Source organism: Mytilus galloprovincialis, chromosome 5, assembly GCF_965363235.1.
Source record: "Mytilus galloprovincialis chromosome 5, xbMytGall1.hap1.1, whole genome shotgun sequence".
Lineage (NCBI taxonomy): Eukaryota > Metazoa > Mollusca > Bivalvia > Mytilida > Mytilidae > Mytilus > Mytilus galloprovincialis.
In genome coordinates this window covers 17,502,625-17,526,122 of record NC_134842.1, presented here as the reverse complement: position 1 = coordinate 17,526,122, position 23,498 = coordinate 17,502,625, and the positions used below count along the sequence as shown (strand labels likewise).

The 23,498-nt window shown below is 31.5% G+C and overlaps 1 protein-coding gene across 1 annotated transcript in view; it reads left to right on the top strand.

Moving 5' to 3' along the window:
* LOC143075295 (4-hydroxyphenylpyruvate dioxygenase-like) overlaps window positions 1-23,241 on the top strand; it is a 63,367-nt gene extending 40,126 nt beyond the window's left edge. Inside the window, exons 9-12 of the mRNA XM_076250666.1 lie at window positions 18,623-18,694; window positions 19,521-19,637; window positions 20,909-21,031; window positions 21,802-23,241. Of these exons, the coding sequence (XP_076106781.1) occupies window positions 18,623-18,694; window positions 19,521-19,637; window positions 20,909-21,031; window positions 21,802-21,876 (387 nt within the window). The 3' untranslated portion in view covers window positions 21,877-23,241. The remainder of the gene's footprint in view (window positions 1-18,622; window positions 18,695-19,520; window positions 19,638-20,908; window positions 21,032-21,801) is intronic.
* Window positions 23,242-23,498: the final 257 nt, after the last annotated feature.

Sequence of the window (23,498 nt, the reverse complement as noted above, 5' to 3'; positions counted from 1 at the left end):
GGAGGGGTTTTATCAGATACAGTTTGTGTAAAAGAATTATCAGCACATATTTCAAATTTATATCTGACAAAAGTCAGGTTTCTGCTGTCAAAAGGGATTCACATTTATATTGCAATAGATTAATCAGAAGGAGGTAAATCAGGTTGCATAAGCAAAGTACAATACAACCCCCTGTACTGACACATCGATATTAAAAGTACAAGATCCACCCAGAGTTATTTGTTCTATTTTAAAACTTGTACAAAATCAATTCAAATTCTGGGAATCCTGGATGACGTAGTTGAATCTGATTGGATAAGAAGAAAAGTGATGAGGAGATTTTCCCCTTTCAATTTTTGAAACGCCAAGAATTTTTTGTTACTAGTCCGTCGGGCATTTTGAGTTACAAGTTTTGGTTGCCCGAGGTCTAAATGTTGTAGTCCCGGGCGTCGGGCTAGTGGATTTTTTAACCCCTGTTTTTAACAAATAAAATGCTCAGCTGGACACAGCTTGATACAACACTGGGGTGTTGAACCCTTAGGTAGCAATAAACAGTTAGCACTTGATGATAAAATTGAGCCTCTAAGTGATGAACCATGTACATGTATTTTGAAATGGATATATGCAATCTTACATCAATGCCCCAACATGTATATATATTCAGAATGCTATTTCCCAACAGATTTCAAATCATGCAATAAAAGGTTAAAAATAAATTATATAAGTTCAGTACCCATGGAAACATTTGGTGTTTGTTTTGTTTTTTTTTTCTTCAAAATTTGCTGTCGCGACAACTCGTTTGGGCGTAAAAAAATATATATACTAGAATTTCAATGAACCTCAGACATACATGTTTTCAAGCAAAAAGTTTAGACCTTTCAGAAAATGAAATAAAAATGGGGGGTCAATCACCTCTTTTTCCCGCAATTGAACTTTCAAAAGTTCGTGTCAAATTCTCACCACTCAAAAACTGTCAACAAATGCGGATATAATTTCAGTCATTGCTGGACTAGACATGTGTGTACATGAATATGAACCCGAAATTTACACTTCTACTGAACAAAATATGGCTCAATCTCTTCCCTGGAACCATACCTTTCCATTAAAACCACTTTCATAGCAATAAATAACAGCCTTCTTAATTTTTAAGTTCTTTTACCCCAGTATTTTATTTTATAAAAAAAATCCACCGTGGCCATAATGCGAAACTAACTGTGCTAACTGTTTATTGCTACCTTATTAGTTGAGGTAAGTGTGAAAACTACTTTTAAACTTGATACAGCTCTGAATTTGGATTGTGATAAAATATTTGACACAGAATCGGTTTCTGACACAGAATGAATATTGTCAAAGAACTGAAAATTTTGAAATATGACTTTTACCTATTACGGTCTAAAGTAATATCCAAAATTTAATTTCTAAATACTTGGTGAGTGGTGAGATTTAGTATTTCCAAGTATATCAAGAATTGAATTATTTTTTTTAATTTATTGATGGACAAAAATTTTAAAAGGGTTCGCTTAATAATAATTTTTTCTTATAAAGAAGTCTTAATTGAAAACATAAATATAATTTTCATTGAACATTTGAGGTTAAGGACAACAGAAAAATGTGCCATGCAAGATGGAAACCAGCATCTGTATCAAAATATCTAATATCCACTACTAAGTCTTCTTCCTTCTAAAATATAATGCATAATACAAAAAGTTAACACTGTACAACTGGATAAGATTCTTATGTTTTGTAAAGTAAGACAAAAATTATCACACAAGGACAGAAATAAGCACTTATAAGCACTGAGGCTATGGAGGCCATTGACAAATATTTGAATTTTTTTCCTGGAATTCTTTTGAATGTTTAAATTATTATGATATTGTTTTGGAAATGTTTTCCACAATTTTGATTTCGTGTTTTTACAATAATTGCAAGTCTTATTTCTATCCCTGTAACATGCAAATTCAATAGAAACAAAATATCAACTTCTTTTGAACAATAATAATTACTAATTCCTGTGTTTTTCCACTGACTCATGTCCCCAGGGAATGGACAGACATCCTCTAAGTTTACTATAAAACTGTAAATATGAATATATTCTGTCAAATTTGTATATAAATTTAAAATCTCTCACTATATATATATAATTCCATTCGATGTATGTTTTATTATAATACGTTATTCTGATTGGCAAACTGCAATCTCGCGTTATTTTTTAATCACCTTCATTACACAATAAAATTCATCATTCATGATAACATGAGGTCCCACAATTAAGTGCATAGGTAAATTAAATAAAAATTGTCCCTCTTAATCATTACCTCCAGCTCCAAAAACCAGCAAAATAGAACCGAGGTCCTATTCCATTATTCCATGCAATCATGTTTTCATGATCCTAACTTCATTGGGGTGTAAAAGCTTTGATCGTGCACACATTTTTAGAATGAAGCGCTTTCACGCTTCATGCAAAATGTACTTTGGTCAACGCTTTTATACCCCAATGAACTTACAAAAAGAGGCATTCAATTCTTAAAATATGTATGGCACTTAAAACCAAGAGTTTTATAAATATTCCTCTCAATCAAGGTTGGGCCCTCAATACTCCATGACTGGTCAATTGAACATTTCAAGATGAATTTCACTATAATGATTGTATAAATAATAATGAAATGAAAGAACAGAGTTCCAATATTCCCAGCATATAAAAGTGCAAAGACTAGAAACTTAATTTCATTTTGGGTTCTTTTTGTTTTAAACTTCTTATAAATATCTTAGTCTTACATGAAATATAGGCAAGAGATCACTAATTAGTATCCTGTATATTTTCTTTTTCCAAGGAGCACAACTTATGGTGAGAAAACTAAAATAGTCTATATATATATTGCTAGTCAAATGTTCGGACTCTTTGTTTTTTACCCCTACGATACAGTGTAAAATATTTTGCTCTGTAACAGATCATTTCCAATATTTAAGCAGAATCTAGATTTCTTTTCTTATGATTTGAGACCTAAATAATACCAATGCAAATATAAGGTAAAAGTCTGAGTCAGCCTGTTCTGTTTTTTTTTTAAATCAAATACTTCATAAAAGACTTCCATAACCTATCAATATTTTAACTTGTTTTGTTCCTTTATAAATGCTCTTTTTACTTATATCAATTTAGAATTATAGATTTTTTTTTAATTTCATGCTAGTACATCCTTTAGACAAAAAAATCTGCTTAAATTTTTATAACTGATGATTACATTGGATCAACATATTTTTTAAAAAGATTTAAATATTAAAATGAAATCCATGAGGGTCTGCCATTGATAACAACAACACCATGCCTTTTACATCCTGATCATCTATCATGTCTATTCATGCTATTGTTGTCATTTAAAATACCTCATTTCACCAGTGACTGTACCATTGATCAACAAGATTTTTGTTTTAGCAGGTGACTAACTTGAATAACACACCTAGCAGTCTGCACAGTTAGCCACTAGTCCAATGCCCCCGACTAGTAAAATTTTATTCTGACTAGTAAGTTTTTGCAAAACTTTGTTAGGACCAATAAGAAAAATGTCAGAATATTGGTCTTCAGACTAGTAGTTGAAAAAGTTTTTGGTGCAGACTGGCATAGTGGATGTTTTAACAAAGATGTTGTACCATATTCATGATATTGGTGCTTACCATGAATTGTCTGAGTGACAAAAAACCTCCACTTTCCCGTCGCTAGATCTAATAATCTCCCCAGGCCACTTCATTTTCTTAGGTATTCCTGCCAATGATGTCCAGACGAGGCAACCAGGCATGAAGATGTCCTTCTTATTCTTTTTCTTTCTTCCCATTTTGGTTTTAATCTGTTAATACATAAGAAATAAAGGAGAGTCAGACATTTTTTTGTTGTTGAAACAAATAATCCACACCATATTTAAAGATATAGCATATATATATATATGTACATGTAGCTAAGTATTATTGTGGCCTTCTTTGCACCTTTTGCATTCAGTTGATTCAGATAGGAAGACTTCTGACAACAGTTTTCAAAGACAGACAATGTTCCAAGTTTTGACAGTTTTTAGGTGTAATACCAACAAATCATAGTACATGTCATCACATCTGGTTGCATACGAAAATAGGTAAAAAAAAAATATTTCCTTGAACGTGATACCAATATACGACCAAAAAAATTAAATTTTTGCGGTCGTATAAAAAACAATTTATAATTCTGGGGTTACTTGTCTGTGATTGTGAGGTTTATATCTAATTCATCATATTAAATAATAACCTATATTTCTGGGGTTACTTGTCTGTGATTGTGAGGTTTATATCTTATTCATCATACATGTATTAAAAAACAATTTATAATTCTGGGGTTACTTGTCTGTGATTGTGAGGTTTATATCTAATTCATCATATTAAACAACAATCTATATTTCTGGGGTTACTTGTCTGTGATTGTGAGGTTTATATCTAATTCATCATATTAAATAATAATCTATATTTCTGGGGTTACTTGTCTGTGATTGTGAGGTTTATATCTAATTCATCATATTAAATAATAATCTATATTTCTTGGGACACTTGTCTAAGATTGTGAGGTTAATACATGTATCTAATTTCAAAATCTTATCCTGGAGACTTTTTATCATAAAAATGTAATGGGTTCTGTGAGAAATCAAATGGCATATTTTAACTGTTAGAGAAAATGTGCTTCACAGAGCGCAGCATGATATGACCGCAGAGGTCCAATCCTGAACAGTTTGGGCAAAAATGGACACAACATTCAAGCTTGATACAGGTCTGAATTTGGATTTTAATTAAATATTTGACACATTATAGGTTTCTGTCACAGAATAAATGTAGTCAAAGAATGTGAAATTGGTTAAATAATTTGAATTTATTTTCAATTGCAGATTTCGTTCTGTTGTGCAATACACTGTGCTGTTGTGCAATACTTAGTGAATCTATTTGTAGACTATATACAAAGAAATAGCAAAATAAATTGTGAGAAAAATCTAAAAATAATAAAATGCGGTTTTATGTGCAAAAACAATTGGAATGGACATCGTTCAGTGTAAGGAATTTGTACAACTTTGTTAAAATTTTCACTTTTGCCATTTTGGGTTTAAATATTATGATGTCAGATGGGTCAAAAGTTTCAGGGATCTGGGCTGAAAACTTTAAGAGGAGTTGATTACACAAACTATGTACCCATTTTTGCCACCAGCCCGCTCAATTATTAAGTGTTTTTTACTGAAGCATTTTATAAAAAAAGTGCTTCTATGAAGAAGAGAAATTTAAAAGCAAACAATATGGTGTTTCCCTCCCCTACACTAACATTCACCATACATTTTGTCTCTGCCCATGACAATGACAACAAATGAGCTATTAATAAAATTAACAAAACAAGCATCTGGAATATGCATTACGAACAAGTATGTATACCTAGATAGAACTAATAGTCATTTAATTACCTACCTTTCTTAAATGTTACTTAAGGTTAGATGATAGTAGTAGGCAAGAATGCCCAAATCTGAACAAATCCTTCTAGCAGCATAAAGTTGCATTTCACTTCCAAAAATCATGAAATATTTGCCTTGACAGTACATGTTATAAAAGTCAAATCCACATGAGACACAATAATTGTACAATTTGAAAAATTCATCATCAAAAATTAAAACTAAAATTCCAGAAGGAAATTCCCAGCAAAGCTGTGCCATTTTCATCTGATTAAGAATCCTTTCTCCATTTTGACTGTTGAATTATGGGACACTGGATAAAATACATGTGGTCTTTGTCCAAACTTTATGGGGCATAAATTTTTACTGGGTTCTGGCTTATGTAAAAATTCTTTTCCTTCCACTGCAACAACTGTACCTTAAATTCTTCTGAGGCATTCAAATTGTAATCCATATAAGCGACAAAAGAATAAACAAACTCTCAACTCTTCACTTGTGTAGAAAATTAATATAGGAAACCCCAAAAAATTATACATCTCATGGACATCAATGTCAAAATCAGAGCAAAAACTTATTGCTTGAGAATATTCATAGTCATCAAAAAAAATTATAATTCCAAATGGCAAATTTTCTTCATGAATAAAGCTGTCCATTTCAGAAGCAAAATTAAAAGGAAAGCACTGTATTCCACATGTATGTTAACTCCAAAAAGAGGCTACATGGTCGTCATGGCAAAGTAACCCCACAAATTTCGGACAAAAACCTTTAAAGATCTGAATTTAAGCTTTAAAAAAATACTTTCTTGACCTCCTCTGACCCAAATTTTCCAAAGTAGCTATCCTGGAATAAATTAATAAAGATGTCTTAAGTATGAACATGAAAGCTCACAATTGATGGACACCCAACCCCATAAAACATGGATACTCTAATCAGCTACATTTCTGTGCAAAACTTTTACAGCTAAAAGCCTAAATATTGACAATCACAAGTGTCTCAAATTATTGCTAAAATTTCACACCTCTTGACGAAAAAATATTTCTAGACTCTAGAGAATATTGAGTTCTCACTAGATGATTGGTCGAGAATTATTGGGATTTTGGAAAGAGTAAACCAACAATATTTGATTTAGACTCCGTTATAAAACAAGACAGAGCCTCCATTGCAGAGAAACATTTCAATAGGCTCAATTTCAAAATTGAATTAATAAGAATTGATTTAGCACACTATAACATGTCTCCCCTTCCATCTCTATGGAAGCACCTTGATTCTCAAAGAGGTGTATGCTTTAATAATGAAGGACACATGGTTGTTACTAATTTCAACAACCATCGGTTACTTGTTATACACCCTGACTTTCAAACAGCAAGATTCATAAGAAAAATGCATAAAAAAATCTGTCATTTGACATTTTAGAATGTCAATTCGGTGAGGAATTAATACTCGAGAACTCGTTGGTTTTACCAAGGAGGTTCCTTGGTTTTACCAAGTCATACTCCAGTACTCGCTCGGTTAAATATAGATCTATAAAATTATACATGTACACATTTTACGCTTAGGCGGTTGTGTGTAATGGCTGTTAGATCCCATAATTGGTTATGTATGACCAGCATTGCAGCAATTAAAAGCTAATTAAATTACTATATATATAGTAATTAAGTAAACAATAATTATCTTATCAAAAATTTAATAAATAAAAATTGAACATCAATGATTACAAAATTAGACTGGATTATCAAGAATAACAATAACATTCCTTAATCTAAATAAAACACAATTTACAAAGGTAGACGATTAGGAGTCTTTGGTGCTTTTTCATTCACTGAGGGTAAATACAGGGCATAATGAATTTATTATCAATTAGAAATATAACTTGTCTATTTTTTATGGAGGGGACGATGTCCTATAGGACCGATTAGTCAAGTGTTATTTTGGTACTTGATACTCTGTACTACCGAGCGATAATTGAGTACTCGAGTACTCGTTGACATCCCTAATTATTATTCAATATGATGAATTAGATATTTACCTCACAATCATAGACAAGTAATTTATATTTCTGGGGTTACTTGTCTATGATTGTGAGGTTTATATTCAATTCGTCATACAGAGTTCTCCTCAAGGCCTTAAAGCACCATGGCCGCGCGGTGCTATATTTATGGACAGCGGTGCTATCGGTCTTGCCGCGGTGCTATAATTTTTTACCACGGTGCTATATTTTTCTGGACATTGTATTCGATACAACGTAAATCAGTAGGATTTTATCCGCGGTCTAAAATTCCGGCCGTTATTTGAGCTGCACCTTGATGTTTACCTGTTTGATCGATGAAACTTGTTGATTGGAATTAATCACTTGATTATCACTTGTAACAGAATTCCTTTATGTTTTAATTGATTTTGGATTAATTTATGACTGGAGATTATAATGTTATGGCTTCACTCACCACCCAAGCGTTGACTAGTGACACAGGCAAATTTACCTTTGTACACAAACAGTGACGACTGTTGTACACACCACGGAGAAGTGATATCATTTCATAACGTTGTTGGATTGAGATTAATTATTGTTGGATTAAGAATAATTTTAAGGTTCATACACAGGCCTCTACAATAACTTTTTTTTCAACTTGTTCATACCAAAACTTGTTCATACCATAAATTAAAACAATAGAACTGAACTTGATTCCACAGTGTTTGATTCATACATAGTTTATCTTTTGAAATACTTTTCAAAAATATGAGTCTGAGATGGAACAACTGAATCTAGTCATGTCACAGGTTCTAGTTTTCAGAAATGCCAAAGTCTCATTAGACTATGTACATGAGGCACACACTGTCTGATAGGCCTGTGAATGTTTTTTTAAGTTGAAAAATTTTATTCAAATGCAATCAATACAAAAATGAAGAGGAGGTATGATTGCCAAAGAGACAACTCTCTGCAAGAAATTAACAACTATAGGTCACCGTATTGCAAGTATTGTTTCTAACAACTATAGGTCACCGTATTGCAAGTATTGTTTCTTTTTTCTACATAGGATTAAATATGATCTAGTGAATTTTATGGTTAATAAATTCTTCATTTTTGTAAAAAAAAAGTATTTTTGTTAAAAAAAATTACCAGTATGATTTATTATAAAGCAACAGAATAAGGTAGGAAAACGATGGATGTGTTGCTAAACTGTCTATGAATCATGTCTATGAAATATGTCTCATACGGTGCCAAACTGTCTATAAACTTGGAGCCAAATCATTTCGAGTTGGTGACGAACTGTCTTGTGAAGTTACCTTATCTGCAAAGGGCATCACTGATTCAGATCAGTAAGACTGGTTTACAGCAATAGTATGCCTTTTACCTCTTAAATAGTACCTGACAAAGAACCAGTTTTGAATATTCGATTGCAAGTAAACATGTCAATTAAAATTTTTATCTTCTCTTCTCTTCTTGTTTTTTGTTTATAATTACTTTGTTCATCAAATTAATTTTCTGCAGAATTAATTTTACTTGTCCCGTCGGACAAGCTTGACAAAGCTTTTACTTGTCCGACCTTTTTTTACTCTGGTACCGGACAATCGGACAAGCGTTATTGTCGAGGCCTGATACATATTTTGATTCTTTATGGAGCATGTGGTCCAAGCTTCACTTGACATAAATCTGATACGATACGGAAAATTGGGGAATCAAAACTCACAATGTGGGAGCCAAGTTTTTAAAGTCGGAAAAAACACTAGATCATTGTAAAATAAAGGGTGAGATAAGCCCCACACCAACATCCCTTGTTATTTAAAATTGTTATCAACTTTGTATAGACAGTGATTTACAGAAGACCAATCCCTGGTTAATTATTACCCAAGATATAGAGGCCACGGTTTTTTAATTTGTTGGTTTACGGATTTTCTCCATGAAAAAGTCGGGTCAGGGAAAAAAATAAAATAATATCTTTCAAGACAGAAGACTGATATGCAAAATAAATATATATTTCACCTTTCTAATAATATGTTTATTATCCTATTTTGTCATCATTTCTTAAATTTTAGTTTAATGAAATATTATTGCTCAGTTGTAATAAAAATTACATGACATTGCCTAATAATTTCCCGTAAAAAGGGGGTGCACGGACAAAGACGTAATTAAATTTCATAAAGGAAGACAAATTCACATAGCTCTTAATCAATTCCAGAAAACTTGGTGAATAAGAACGAAAACTGATAAAGAAATAAATGTAAAAGCGTGGTAAGAAAATAATTTTCAACACACGCGTCAAAAACGTAATAGACTTGTCCACTGGAAAAAACGAGAATATCGGGTTAATCTGTTGTCACGCATTCCCGTTTTTATCCAAATGGACGAAAAAAAATTATTATCTATGAAACAAGAAAATTTTAAATGATCTGTTAATATTCAGTACTTTAACTTGATGTCCTGAACTTCCACCTGTCCACATTTGGACAAGTCTATTTCTATGAGAAGATGCATCTTACTGACTGTTAACAAATAAGAGAAACGAACTTATTGTGTAATTGGTTTTAAACACGGGTTTTGTTCCACAAAAATATTTGTCCAAACAACATGTCAAGGTCATTAATAATTGATTTATCTATTTTTAGAAACGTAAACTGGAAGTTTCATTTTTTCACAACAGAAAGTGTTATCAATTCTGTTAGTGATTAATGCATTTCATTTTATAAAAAAAGGATTATTTATTTATTTTTCATTGATAATGCATTTGTTAGGGTCGGCGGGAATGAAAAAGCATGAAAAGTCAATTTTATTTTTATTCTGGAAATAGACAAAATCAGGTCGGCGGATCCGTAAACCAACAAATTAAAAAATCCTGGCCTAAGAAAGGTATCCATCCCTTCCTTCTTAGTTTTAATATAAATTTTTCAAGTATTTTTTAAATTATTACACAAGATAAAAAAGGTATCCTTTCCTTCCTTTCTTAGTTTTAATATAAACCTTTCCAGTATTTTTTTTATTGAAATAAAATAAGAATAAAACTTCTTGTGAAATGAAATAATTTTATTTACTGGTTATTTATTTGCTGTAAATTGACTTTATTTAACTTTAGTTCTTATGCCTAAATGTTTTATATAGAAAGTAAAGAATAATTAGCCTTTAATCAGTGAGCACTTGCAAATTTGAAAACAATAGCAACTTTCCTAAGTGCTTGTCATATGTTATGTATTTAATCTTGTTTTATTTGACTTGAATAAATAATATTAAATCTCTGTTGCTTTTCATTTATTAAATCAGAAAATGTCAAACTTAGAACAGGGTTAAGAAGAAAACAATAAAAAGGATGCAAAAACAAACCTTTAATATGGGTATAACCATAGTATAAAAAAAACACCATAAAAAACCGACGCAGCGCGTCACAAAAGTCCACACGTTTATCCAACTTGTCACACGCTACCAAGGTGCTATCCAAAAATCCTGGGGAGAACACTGTGTCATATTAAATAACAATCTATATTTCTGGGGTTACTTGTCTGTGATTGTTAGGTTTATATCTTATTCATCATACATGTATTAAATAACAATCTAATTATTTCTGGGGTTACTTGTCTATGATTGTGAGGTTTATATCTAATTCATCATATTAAATAACAATCTATATTTCTGGGGTTACATGTACTTGTCTATGATTGTGAAGTTAATATCTAATTCATCATACATGTATTAAATAACAATCTAATTATTTCTGGGGTTACTTGTCTATGATTGTGAGGTTTATATCTAATTCATCATATTAAATAATAATCTATATTTCTGGGGTTTCTTGTCTATGATTGTGAAGTTTATATCTAATTCGTCATATTAAATAACAATCTAATTATTTCTGGGGTTACTTGTCTATGATTGTGAGGTTTATATCTAATTCATCATATTAAATAATAACCTATATTTCTGGGGTTACTTGTCTAAGATTGTGAGGTTAATATCTAATTACAAAATCTTATCCTGGAGACCTAATTCCAAATCTTATCCTGGAAACTTTTTATCATAAAAAATTGTATAGGGTTCTGTGAGAAATCAAACGGCATATCTTAATTGTTTAAGAAAACTAATTTTCTCATTTTAAATGTTTTAATTTGACACTCCCTACATAACTTGCTGCTTGCTACATGACATGTATGTTGGATGGGTTTTGTTCATTGTTGAAGGTAGTACTACAGTGACCTACATGTATAGTTGCTAACCTTCTATGTCCTTTGGTCTTTGGTGGAAGAGTAATTTTCAAAATTGTGATGTGAAGGGCAAATGAAAGGCTTTTGTCCTATTTCCACTATATATACTTGAAGGTATCTATTTACTGATGAAAATAAGTGACGAAAGAGCAAATTTATACAACAGGTATAAATTAGTATCAAAGCAAGGACTATCATCATATTTTAGAAACAAATAAACATCATGTACATTTAATGAAAATAGCCATCCCATCTTGTCATCAAATTGCTGGTCCTTCTTATAAACACAGCTACTATGATACCTATATGCAACAATATAAGTAATATAATACACAAAAGGATACATATCAAAAAGAGAAGTAGATGTAAAACATCCATTTTTTGTCTGCAGGTCAAAGTCGAGGTCTGCCAACTGACCACATGGTTGAGAACCTCTTAGCGAATTAGTCACCTTTTAACCCCATAATATCAGGACTTTAAATTTATACTGTCCACGAACATAAAAATCTTGAGGAGTAACGCTCCTGTACAATGTACAATGTAGTGTACACCACAAGGGCATTAGCCCGAGAAGATGTATCTAATTTGCACCCCAAGATATTATTATCTATAATTCATGAGGATGGTCGTTCAGTGAGTTTAATGTCGGGGTACCCAATCGCACTGTTCTGAGGGTGGTTTCTGACATTTGCTGAGAAACTGTTGCAACAACATAGTTGATTTTTATGTTCTAACAAGAAGACTTCATGTGATTTTGGAGGGGAACCCAAATTTCCTAGTTAGTGAAAAGTCCCAACGAGACATCAGTGCACAAAATTATGTTCACTAAATTATTTGTCCAATACATGCACATGCACTAAACTAAGACATTTGTAGCATATTTTAACTTTTTATATTGAACCGGTAACGTGTAATTTACAAACAAAATAATGCGTTCGTTGATTTTATATGGAAACCATCTTTGCTTATCTAAGTCCGAGAAAACCTTCCGATGTTCTCAGACACGTTAATATTGACAAACAATTGACAAAAGCGTGCTCAAAAATCACATGCTTTATTAGTGTGACAATTGAGCTGTGTTGATTTATCTACTTTCACTTTCAATTTTACTTGCGCAGCTACAGCTTTCACATTGTTTAGGAGAGAAATCATGCATACGGAAAAGCATTCAGTGAATCTCGGAACAATTACTCACTGGAAGTAAATAATTCAGAAGCTGTACATTTCATGAAGTTTTACATTGAAACATAAGAGTTTTCACAAAAACAAGTATATGAATAAAAGTTTTATACTATAAACTTACAATTTAGTGAAAAAAAACATGTTCAACTTTTTTTTCTACAACTCGTTTCATATGACTTTAAAGCTTCAAAATGATTCTCTCATCTGCACAAGAAAATTTTTTATCAGCATTTACAATGACAAAATAAAATGGGGTGGGCGATCTAGGTACACTGGGCGATTTGGGTACCATGACGTTACCTTATATTGTATGGGAAAGCATGTGCACTTAGGTATCCAATTACATAACAACATTCTGATGTAAATATAAATGAAATATATTTAAAAAAAACTACAATTTCTCAGGAAGTACATTATTTGTAATAGCTTAAAAAAGAATTTTTACTTTCATTTTGTTTTTCATCCTCAGTATTGACCATTTTACTTACAAATACACCAATGAGACACTGTTGATATAAATACAATACTTACATATTCATAAGCAAGCGTAAATGGTCACAGGAATCCCATGAAAATCACAGAACTTGATGATGTCATCAAGCACACAATTATTTTTTACTTCAAACCCAAATTCCTCCATGAAACCTTGTCCTAAATGCAACTTACAAGGTATGTCATTATAAAGAATGTATGACATAGTAAATTTGAAGTCAAATTTAGAATCTTGTGAGGAGAAGATTATAAGATACATTTTAGGTACAAATGTACTTCATATGAAACACTTGAAATTTTTCCATGCCTCCATTTAATGATTGACAAGAGCACATTGCCTGTTTCACAAGGAAAGACAACTAACCTTATAATGAATAGTCTATTTGCCAATTACTGACTTCGATTCCGTTCTTTAAAATTTCCACTTTAAGGGAAGTAATTCAATCAAAAGTTAGATCACGCGGCACCGGACATGATGCCTGATTTACTGAACAAACCTTTATAAAAACGGCATCTTGTAATATGAAATCTAATTATATTTTAAACAAAACAAATTTACAGATAAAATGTCCCTATCATTTCAACAAGTTACACCAAAGATGAAGTTTTGAAACCGTACAGGTCAAGAGAAAATGATTTTTACATTTGGTTAGTTAACGTTAGAAATTGCAGAATTCGTCCAGGGCTAGAGTTGCTCACCTTTGCATGAAGTGTAAAATTCAAAGTCAAAATTGGGAATTCTGTGCTGATTGGCAAGTGGCCTATTGATATTATACAGTCAGACACCCAGTTGAAATCAAACAAAAAAATGAAATCTTGACTGCAGAAAGTAAAAATGGTCACCTAGAAAAAACAGGGTCGGTTGATACCAATTTTTTTTTTTTTGAAAATCCAATAAAAAAATTAGAGTATGGGCTAAAAAACAGGGTCGGTCTGGTTACCTGAAACACAGATTTTTGTCTCAGCCTGAGATAAAAGCAGCCAAGCTGTGAAAATACAGTTCCCTTTATTGTTTTACAATCTTACATTCATTGTTTAAACTCAAATCAAGCCGACTTCTTTATTTTATTTTTATTAATAATCCATCATAAGCAATCACTGAGATTTAAGACATTAAAAATATACATAATCAGTATTCCAAAATGCAAACGAACCTAGGGCCAACAGAAGCCATGGGCGAACGTACCCACCGCGAACGGACCTAGGGCCAACATGTTACTAGAGCGAACAAACCCGTTACCACCCAAAATCCCACGTTGAGACCAACCCCCCACCCCCCACACACACTTGTCTTCAGGGGTCCAAGTTGAAGTTCATAAACATAAAAAATTAAATCTCTGCGCTCGCTCATTTTTTTTAAAGACTGGTCGCTTCGAATGCACTCTGTTTGTTTTAAGGTACATCTTTACACTTTGTCAAAAATGGCTGTGTTTTCACCATGAAATTACATCTGAGTACAGACAAAACTGTATAATTTAAAGTTTTAAAGCCTGGCAGCACCTAGATATACAAAAGTTACATTAATTTTTTGTTTTAGAAAAACTGAAACTATTGTGGATTTTGCTAAACATTTTCTTTCCTTACCACAGGTATCCTAAATGATTACAATTTAATGTTAAAACTTTGAGATTGTCTCCTCAGGTAACGATTGTACATTGTAGCATGCTTTTTGCATGAATGATAAAACAATAGAATTCTACTCAACAAAACATGCAAAACGGTCCTACTAAAAAGGGCCTGGGAAACAGAAAAAGCGCCCGGGGAAGAAAAAAAAGCGCCCGGGAAAAGAAAATAATATTATTTTATAACAGTAAATGTTTTCCTGAATAATAATAAAAAAAAATATTGCTTATTTTGTCCTTAATATAAATGGGGATATGTACGATTCTACATCTAAAGTGTGTAGATATGTTGATGCAATTTTACATTTTAGGTTTCAAAATTGTAAATGATTATATATATATATAAGTAAATATAAATAAGAGTATATCGTCGCTGTTATGCAAAAACCTCGTATCTCAATATTTTGCGGAAATCTTTTTATTGATTATTTAGAATTAAATATGTATGTTCCACTGTATGCGAAAATATCTGATCTTCTAACCAATCATTAACCTGAATTCTGACATGTGACGAAAAAGTGTAGTCGGATTGGTGAGACATTTTGTTGTTCGAAAATATCGTATCTCAAAAGAAAAACACACGGCACGGCAGCTGACATCATAACAGCTACAGTTTACTGAATCAATTTTAGGTTCTCAAAGCTAATAAAGCTTAGAAATAATGTGAAAAGCTTTCAAAATACAATATAGGTGCAGACATTTTTGCTCGTCTTGGTAATTTATTGGTTAGAAGATCAGATATTTTCGCATACAGTGGAACATACACATTTAATTCTAAATAATCGATAAAAAGATTTCAGTTTTTACTGCCTGGTGTGAAATAATCAAAACCTTAGATACGAGGTTTTTGTATAACAGCGACGATATAGAAGAATCATGAACGATATGGTCCCCGATTAAAACGTATTATTTTCGTTTTTATTAAAAAAAAAAAAAAAAATGCTGATGCTGATATACGTGTGTGTGTCACTTTTATCGTTCTTAAATCATGTGTAACTCTTTTTATTTTTTTTAAATTAATCATTATCTGTGAAATTAAAGTTGTTTTTGCATTTATTTTTTTTAAATTAATCATTATCTGTGAAATTAAAGTTGTTTTTGCATTTTTCATTTTGATATCGTTTTTAAAAAACATATATATGTCTTTTGATGTCGAACATTTTATAAATCTTCAGCATAAACTGTTTTCAATTATTATCTGTCTTTCGAAATAGTATTCATAAATTATTGTAAAAATTAAAACATTCATACTTGTTTTTGTGCTTTATTACAAGTGTCTATTATCTGAATTTGCAAAATACTTGTATAAATTAAAAATAAAGAAATGTGCATAACTTATTTCATTGACACAAAGTTGCCTCATGCCAATACAATATCTATATATATTTCCCTGTGCGCCTTTTCTCTACTGCGGGCGCTATTTTTTCGTCCCCAGGCGCTTATTTTTCTTCCCCTGACGCTTTTTCTTTTCCCCGGGCGCAATTTAGTAGGACCCCAACAAAGTTAGTGGACTGTATCATTTAAATCTCAGGTGATTTTTTATTTTTCCATCTTCTGTGTATCTGTATCTGTATGGGTACGTCGTAGCTACCAATTCTGGCTTTTACACAACGGGAGTGAAGGCGCCGTCGATTTATTGACGTTTCGCGAGAGCAGATTTAAAGCTCTCTACACTAGTTGCGCGTACAATAGTGTCTTCTAGATGGTTCCAATTTACTATTGTGGACACAAAGAATGAATTTGAATGTTGCGGTGTTTTACTAGTAGGAATGTCAAAACACCTGGTATTGTTCCTCACTTGTTTTTCAACAATGTTTGTGGCTTGATAGTTGTCAAACTTTTTAGCTGTGATATTTCGTCTTGGTCTCGCTGATTTGAGGAAGTCGTCTGGATCAATAGCAGGTACCAGCCACTCAACCACCTTGTACATAAATATAAGCTTTTGGCTCGTGGCAAGGAAAGAAAATGTTCAGCAAAATTCATAAAAGTTTTAAACATTTTAAATCACAAAATGGATGTAAGAAATATAAATCTAGGTGCTGCCAGGCTTTAAAACTTTTTAAAATGGACAGTTTTCTCTGTACTCAGAGGTAATTTTATGATGTTAACACAGCCATTTTTGACAAAGTGTAAAGATGAACCTTAAGATGATACAATTCGTAACTTGCGATCAACTTGGTACTAATGGTAGTCCTTTACGATGCCTTAGTGAAACACACGTAACGGGAACGTAGCGCGCAGTGACCAAGATAAAAGGTTAGCGAGTGCAGGGATTTAATTTAAGTATATTGCATTGTATTGTGTTGTAAATTATCTTCTTGGATGGATACTAAGGAAACCCGGCAAAAAGTGGTAATTCGCAAAAGGCAAAGTCTACAAAATCTCAAGTTGTTATCTAATATATTATCTACAGGCCTAACGAAACATAAACAAAAGAATTTAAAATGGATCTCACCTTTCGTCTTGTCTTTTATCTGTTACCATGCCATGATGATGATGACGACTTCTCTCAGACTCATGTATCCGGCCATTTTATATTTGAACTGGTTCCTTTATATTTCGTCTGAACAGAGCATTGTGAAAAAAAAAGATTTAAAGGAACCAGTTTTACGCGCATGCGTGTAGCTAATTAACTTCGCGCGGTAAAGACAACTCCACTTACTGTGTTTAGTCCATTACAATACTTATACGTGGACGTCTATCATTGGACAACACATTGTGGGGTCAAAATAAAATTTATGGACAATAACCTTAGAAGGATTAAAAAATGAATTTCAGACGATATATTGTGGGGTTAACCTCACTATACAGATAAACCCCACAACTCCATGTTCTACATACAAATAACCCCATAACACCCTTCTCCTAAAAACGGACGGACGGACGGACGGACGGACGGACGGACAACGGTATACCATAATACGTCCCGTCTAAAAGACGACGGGCGTATAACAATAGAAAAAGGGATTTTACAGTTTGTACAAAAATGTAGATTAAACCTAAAGAAGGAAAATTCAGAATATTCACCAAGAAAAATGCTTATATATTCAAAAAGAAAAATCATAAAAGAAAATATACAAATTGTGCTTATCAATTTTGATTTAACAATTTGAATGAAAAAACAAATAAGCAGTTGTATAATTAATTTTATATTTTATTCATAATATATGTGTTTTCACATTCCAATTTAAATTTAATATTAATCATGTTAATGAATCATACATACATGACAAAATAAGGGATGATAACTCAAAACATTTCTCCAGCCTTGATAGGCTCATGGTAGGCATACAGTATTTGGAGTTAAAGCAAGTAGTGGTCAGATTTAAGTAAAAATCATGTGTCCAGGTTGGCTCACATTTATTCTAGTACACAGTAGTTAACAAATTCCAATCACAATTAATATATATTCTTGTCCTTTAAATATAGAGAATGTCCAAAAGACACCTAGACTGAAATTAATTTGACTTGTTTAATTATTATAAAACTTTGACAAAATATTTTAGCAACTTGACAAAAATTGTGATCAATTTCATGCTAATTTTTACCACTTTGATTATCCATTTATTTATAAAGTACTTTTCATGTGTACATGTTTGGAAAAAGAAGAGAAAAAATGAATAAGAATTCCAAAAACAAAACAAAAACAATCATGAGTTATGTTCTTGGTTTTGAGGTTATATATGCATGCCAAACACTAAAATCTACTTATGTTTTCAGGAATATGTGGACTTTTATGGAGGAGCAGGTGTACAGCATATTGCCATGCAGTCAGATGATATTATAAAATCAGTAAGTAACATGTTTATGTACCTCATCTTAAGGAACCTTAGATAAATCAGTAAGTAACATGTATATGTACCTCATCTTAAGGAACCTTTGATAAAACAGTAAATAACATGTCTTGTATCTAATTGTAGAACTGTATAAAAAAAAATGCAAATTAGGCACCAAATTAATTGAAAAAAAATAAATGTGGGTACACATGGTACAGGTGAACCACAAATTCAAATATTCAACGAATTACAAATTGTCTATAGGCTTTGTATTCAGAGATTGGCAAAACCATGAAATCAAATATCCAAGAAAAGGCAATTTTTCCTCAACCCATTAAATTGATGCCCACGAAAAAAATGAATCCACAGTTCAAATAATGAATAGGTATGCCTGTATAAAACTGTTGACTGCATTGAAGGAGAAATATCTGTGATCCCAATAACACCTCAGTCTTTATAAGAAATACTGTCTTTGTGGCCTTATGGTAGTGACTGTGATACCATGCCTTGGGTGCGGGAGGTCCTGGGTTAGAACACTGGCCTGTTCAAACTTTAAAATTGGTATTTGCTGCTTCTCTGCTAAGCATTCAGCATTAAGAAGATGGGGTGATGCCTTCCTGTGTTACCTTATGAACTAGCACGTAAACATTCGGCTCTGTGCATTGGTCCAGTAAATAGCAGGGTTATATTCATATTACATTAATATGTTCCCATCCTAAATATGCATATTAATTTGCAACTGAGTGTTAGGTAGTCGGCCATCATCATCATCATCATCTATATTAGGAATGAACATTGTTATTTAAAATATGTTAACTGTATAGAGTTTTGATTTTTTACAGGTAACTAAGTTAAGGGAGAGAGGGATGTTGTTTTTAGACATTCCAGATACTTACTACAAAAATCTGAGGGAGAGACTAAAGAAATCTAAATGTAAAGTCAAGGAAAATTTAGATACAGTATGTATTACAATGATAATCATCATGATCATAGATTGATAAATTATGTATTATCAGTCAGGGGACTTACTTAAATGAGTGATTTTTAAATCACTTATTTAAGTAGCAAATTAGAAATTTTGTCATAAATTGTGATTTTGTAGTTTTACTAAAATTTTAAACACATAGGTTTAAATAATATCTTTTCATTAGTAAAATTGAAAAAAATAAACTTTTTGCTTCTTTTAAGTAGAAAGGTTTATGCCTTTGGTGCAATAATTTAGCTGCAAATTCTATTTTAGTGGATAAAATGCTATAATAATGGCCTAACTTAATGAACTGTTACTTTCTTAACAGATTTTTCCCAGCAGTGGGAGTATTTTTCCTGTAAAGTTCAAGGTTTCATCTTTCAGATTATGTAATAAAATTTCACTGTTCGGGGGTGTTGAAATTAGTGGGGGTTATTAGAATAATGATACTTAAAGAAGTGATTTTTTGGAAGGAAATTGAGGTATGATACTTATTTAAACAACTGATTTTATCACCTGACATGACCTGGTCATCCTAGACAACACAGATGTTGGTTCTATTAAGTTTAGAAACATAATTAGTCCCTGGATCATTAGTATTCTATATTTAAAACTACAATAAAATTCAATCACTTAGTCTAGTGATAAATTTGTACTACTTGAATAGGTGATTATTAAAGAAAGACAACTCTAACTTCAAACCTTTATGAACATAATGTTACTTGAATCAGTGATTTAATAATCACTCATTTAAGTAAGTCCCCTGACTGATTATAATGATTCATTTAGGAATAATTCACCATCTAGGGTAGATGGTTGAAATGATCTTTTTAATTAAAAGTACCATTATGAATGTAAATTCATAATAATCATAAAAATATCCCACTACAGAAAGAGAGGTATACTGGTTTACCTCTATCTACACATGTTTGGTTTTTCTGTTTTATTGATGACAGTTTTATGAACAAAAAATCATTAATTCAAGATTTATGACTGATATTTCTTAAAGCAAGTCAATTTCTGATAAAAGGAAATTAAAGATGTCCAATCTTGATTAAATTACAGAAGATAAGAATTTCAAGTTCAGGTTGTTTGAATTTAAAATCAGTCATGAGTGAAAAATTTTTCTCGATTTCTTGACCATTGAAGCATACTGATAAACAAGAAACGAACAAATAATTTGCTGCTCATAGACATAATTTTAGAAAAAGGTTTTTGTCCCTATTTAATTTTTTTAACAATGAATTATACTTTTTTTTTCAGATACAAAAACTGAACATTTTGATTGATTATGATGAGAATGGATACTTGCTACAAATTTTTACAAAGATTATGCAGGACAGACCTACATTGTTCTTAGAAGTGATACAGAGAAATAATCATCAGGTATGCAACAATTACACCTATAGCTATATCAACAGAAATAGTGTTTCATTTATAATATTATTTTAATATTATCATAATATTTTAGAAAATTTTTACAACTGGCAGTTGAAAATCCAAATTTCAAGCACTAACTTCTTGCAACAATGAAAATCAATTATCATTCAAATTACACACTAACTCCTTGCAACAAATCTACATGCCAAATATTGTTAAACTATTGTTGTATCGTAACTGAGGTACAGACTGAAAACTAACCCCACATTGAAAAGAAAACCTTACCATCATTCATTTCAAGTAGAGATCAAGTTTAAATGAAATTTTAGGTTGATGATGTACATCACATGCAACCAATCATTGTACCTTAAAACTTACACAAATTCTCCTTTAGTGTTACCAAAGGGACATCTAGAAATTTTTAAAAGACATAACCACAGACCCAGTGGCAGATCCAGAGGGGATTCCGGGGGTTGGAACCCCCATTTTTTTTGGACGATCAACGCATTTGAATGGAGACATGAAGTTCCCCCCTTTATCCTGGGTTAGGACCCCCCCCCCCCCCCCCCCCACCTCCTTTTTTTTTAAATAGCTGGATCCGCCCCGGAGACCATATCAATGGCTAAATGATCAACTGAAGTGAATAATTAATTGCAGAAATGTTTAGTCGAGGAAACCCTGTACAGAATGTTTCAAAAATTTTTTCTCAAGAAAGACTATCCAAACAATAAACCCAGTCTGTAATTTTAAGAGCTTACAATTTCTTTTTATTTCAGGGTTTTGGTGCTGGAAACTTTAAATCATTGTTTGAAGCCATAGAAATTGACCAAGCAGCAAGAGGCAACTTGTGATTTGACGGAGACCAGACAAGAGACCAGACAATCTTAAACATTCCAGGGATTCTTAAATTAACATCTACTTAATAATGAGTTTATAGCCCTTTATGCCAGTTCGAAATCTCAATATTGCATAATACAAAATTGACATGAACCAGATATTTTTTTTAAAACTTTACGGCATAAAGACCATGTCACTTCATTTGAAAATCTTTTTACAGAAATATTTTTACTGGAATTCAATCAAATCCAACCATACACTCTATCAGATATCTATGCAATAATTCGGTTGTTGACTCCCTCAGGTTCATTTTATAATAAAAAAATATTTTTTGAGAAAATATTGTTTTCAGCTTGTTTTAAAATGATGTTTCTGTATGATAAATTGTCATAAGAGCTTTATAGTATCTTTATTTATGTATTCAGATTTTTATTCATAGTTTAAACCAAAGTCTTTTCAGTATTTTGTTAACATGTAAAATATGCGAACTACTTTCAATCAATCATCAATTTTCATGTTTTTTTTATAAACAAGAATTGGTTTGCATGTCCATTTTTTTATAGATTTAAACTTCAAGCACAATCAGGTCAATAGTACAAATACGAATATTTTATTCTCATAAACATACATAGTTACAGAGAAATTAGTATACAATTATAATACAATTATAGCGCATGTGTAAATAAATATGGAAAAAGACAGTTCATTTAATTGTGTATGCTAAACACAATTTAACTAACCAGGAGGGACGACAATTGATAATACATGTTTAATGAATCTTGCTAGTTTTTCTAATACAATAATATCAGTTGAAGAGATTAATTGATTAAATTTTGCAGTATTTGCATTTTTTTGACAATATTTCGGTAACAATTTTTTTCCTTTCTGAACTAAAAAACTAGTTCATGTAGTTGTTTAAGATTTGTAGGTCAGTTAGCAATAGTTAGTTTTATTCATCACGTTTCAACCAATCTTGAAATCAACTAAAATATCATGTATCAAGTAAAGTGAGAAACTCTGTGTACTCTAAGTCCTTTGTTATATGTGCTAGTCATTTTTATAACCAATCAAATTATATAGTTGCTTTGTAATTGCATTGGTTTTTAATTTTATTTTAAGCACTATTGCTTATTTTTGTTATTCTAAGCTGGTAATGTCTTGTATTAACAGCAGTATTGTATATGAATTTTTTTTTTTTTTATCTTACTTCAAGTACTATTGCTTAATTTGCTATTTCAAGCTGCTTGAAATGACAGCAGTATTATACATGTATTTAGAGTAGTCAGATTATGTTGGTAATTCTCAAGATTTTTCTGATCTCTTAGCCTATACAAAATGTTTTATCTATAAAAATCTATACAATAAAATAATCAGTTATTGTTGTGTTTTAAATACTCATTTAATAAAAGAAAATGAAATCCATATGCATAAATTTTTATTTCCACAAATTAAAAAGTAAATGCCTGGAAAATTTCAAGAAGGTTAAGAAATATACACTAATGATAGAACAGACATATTTGCCACTGGATTTTAGGTAACCAAGAATCAATCTATCAATCCTCATATGGCAGACATCTTAACTAGGATAATATGATGTTGTATGAAGGGCAACATTATTTTCAAAAACTGTAATAAG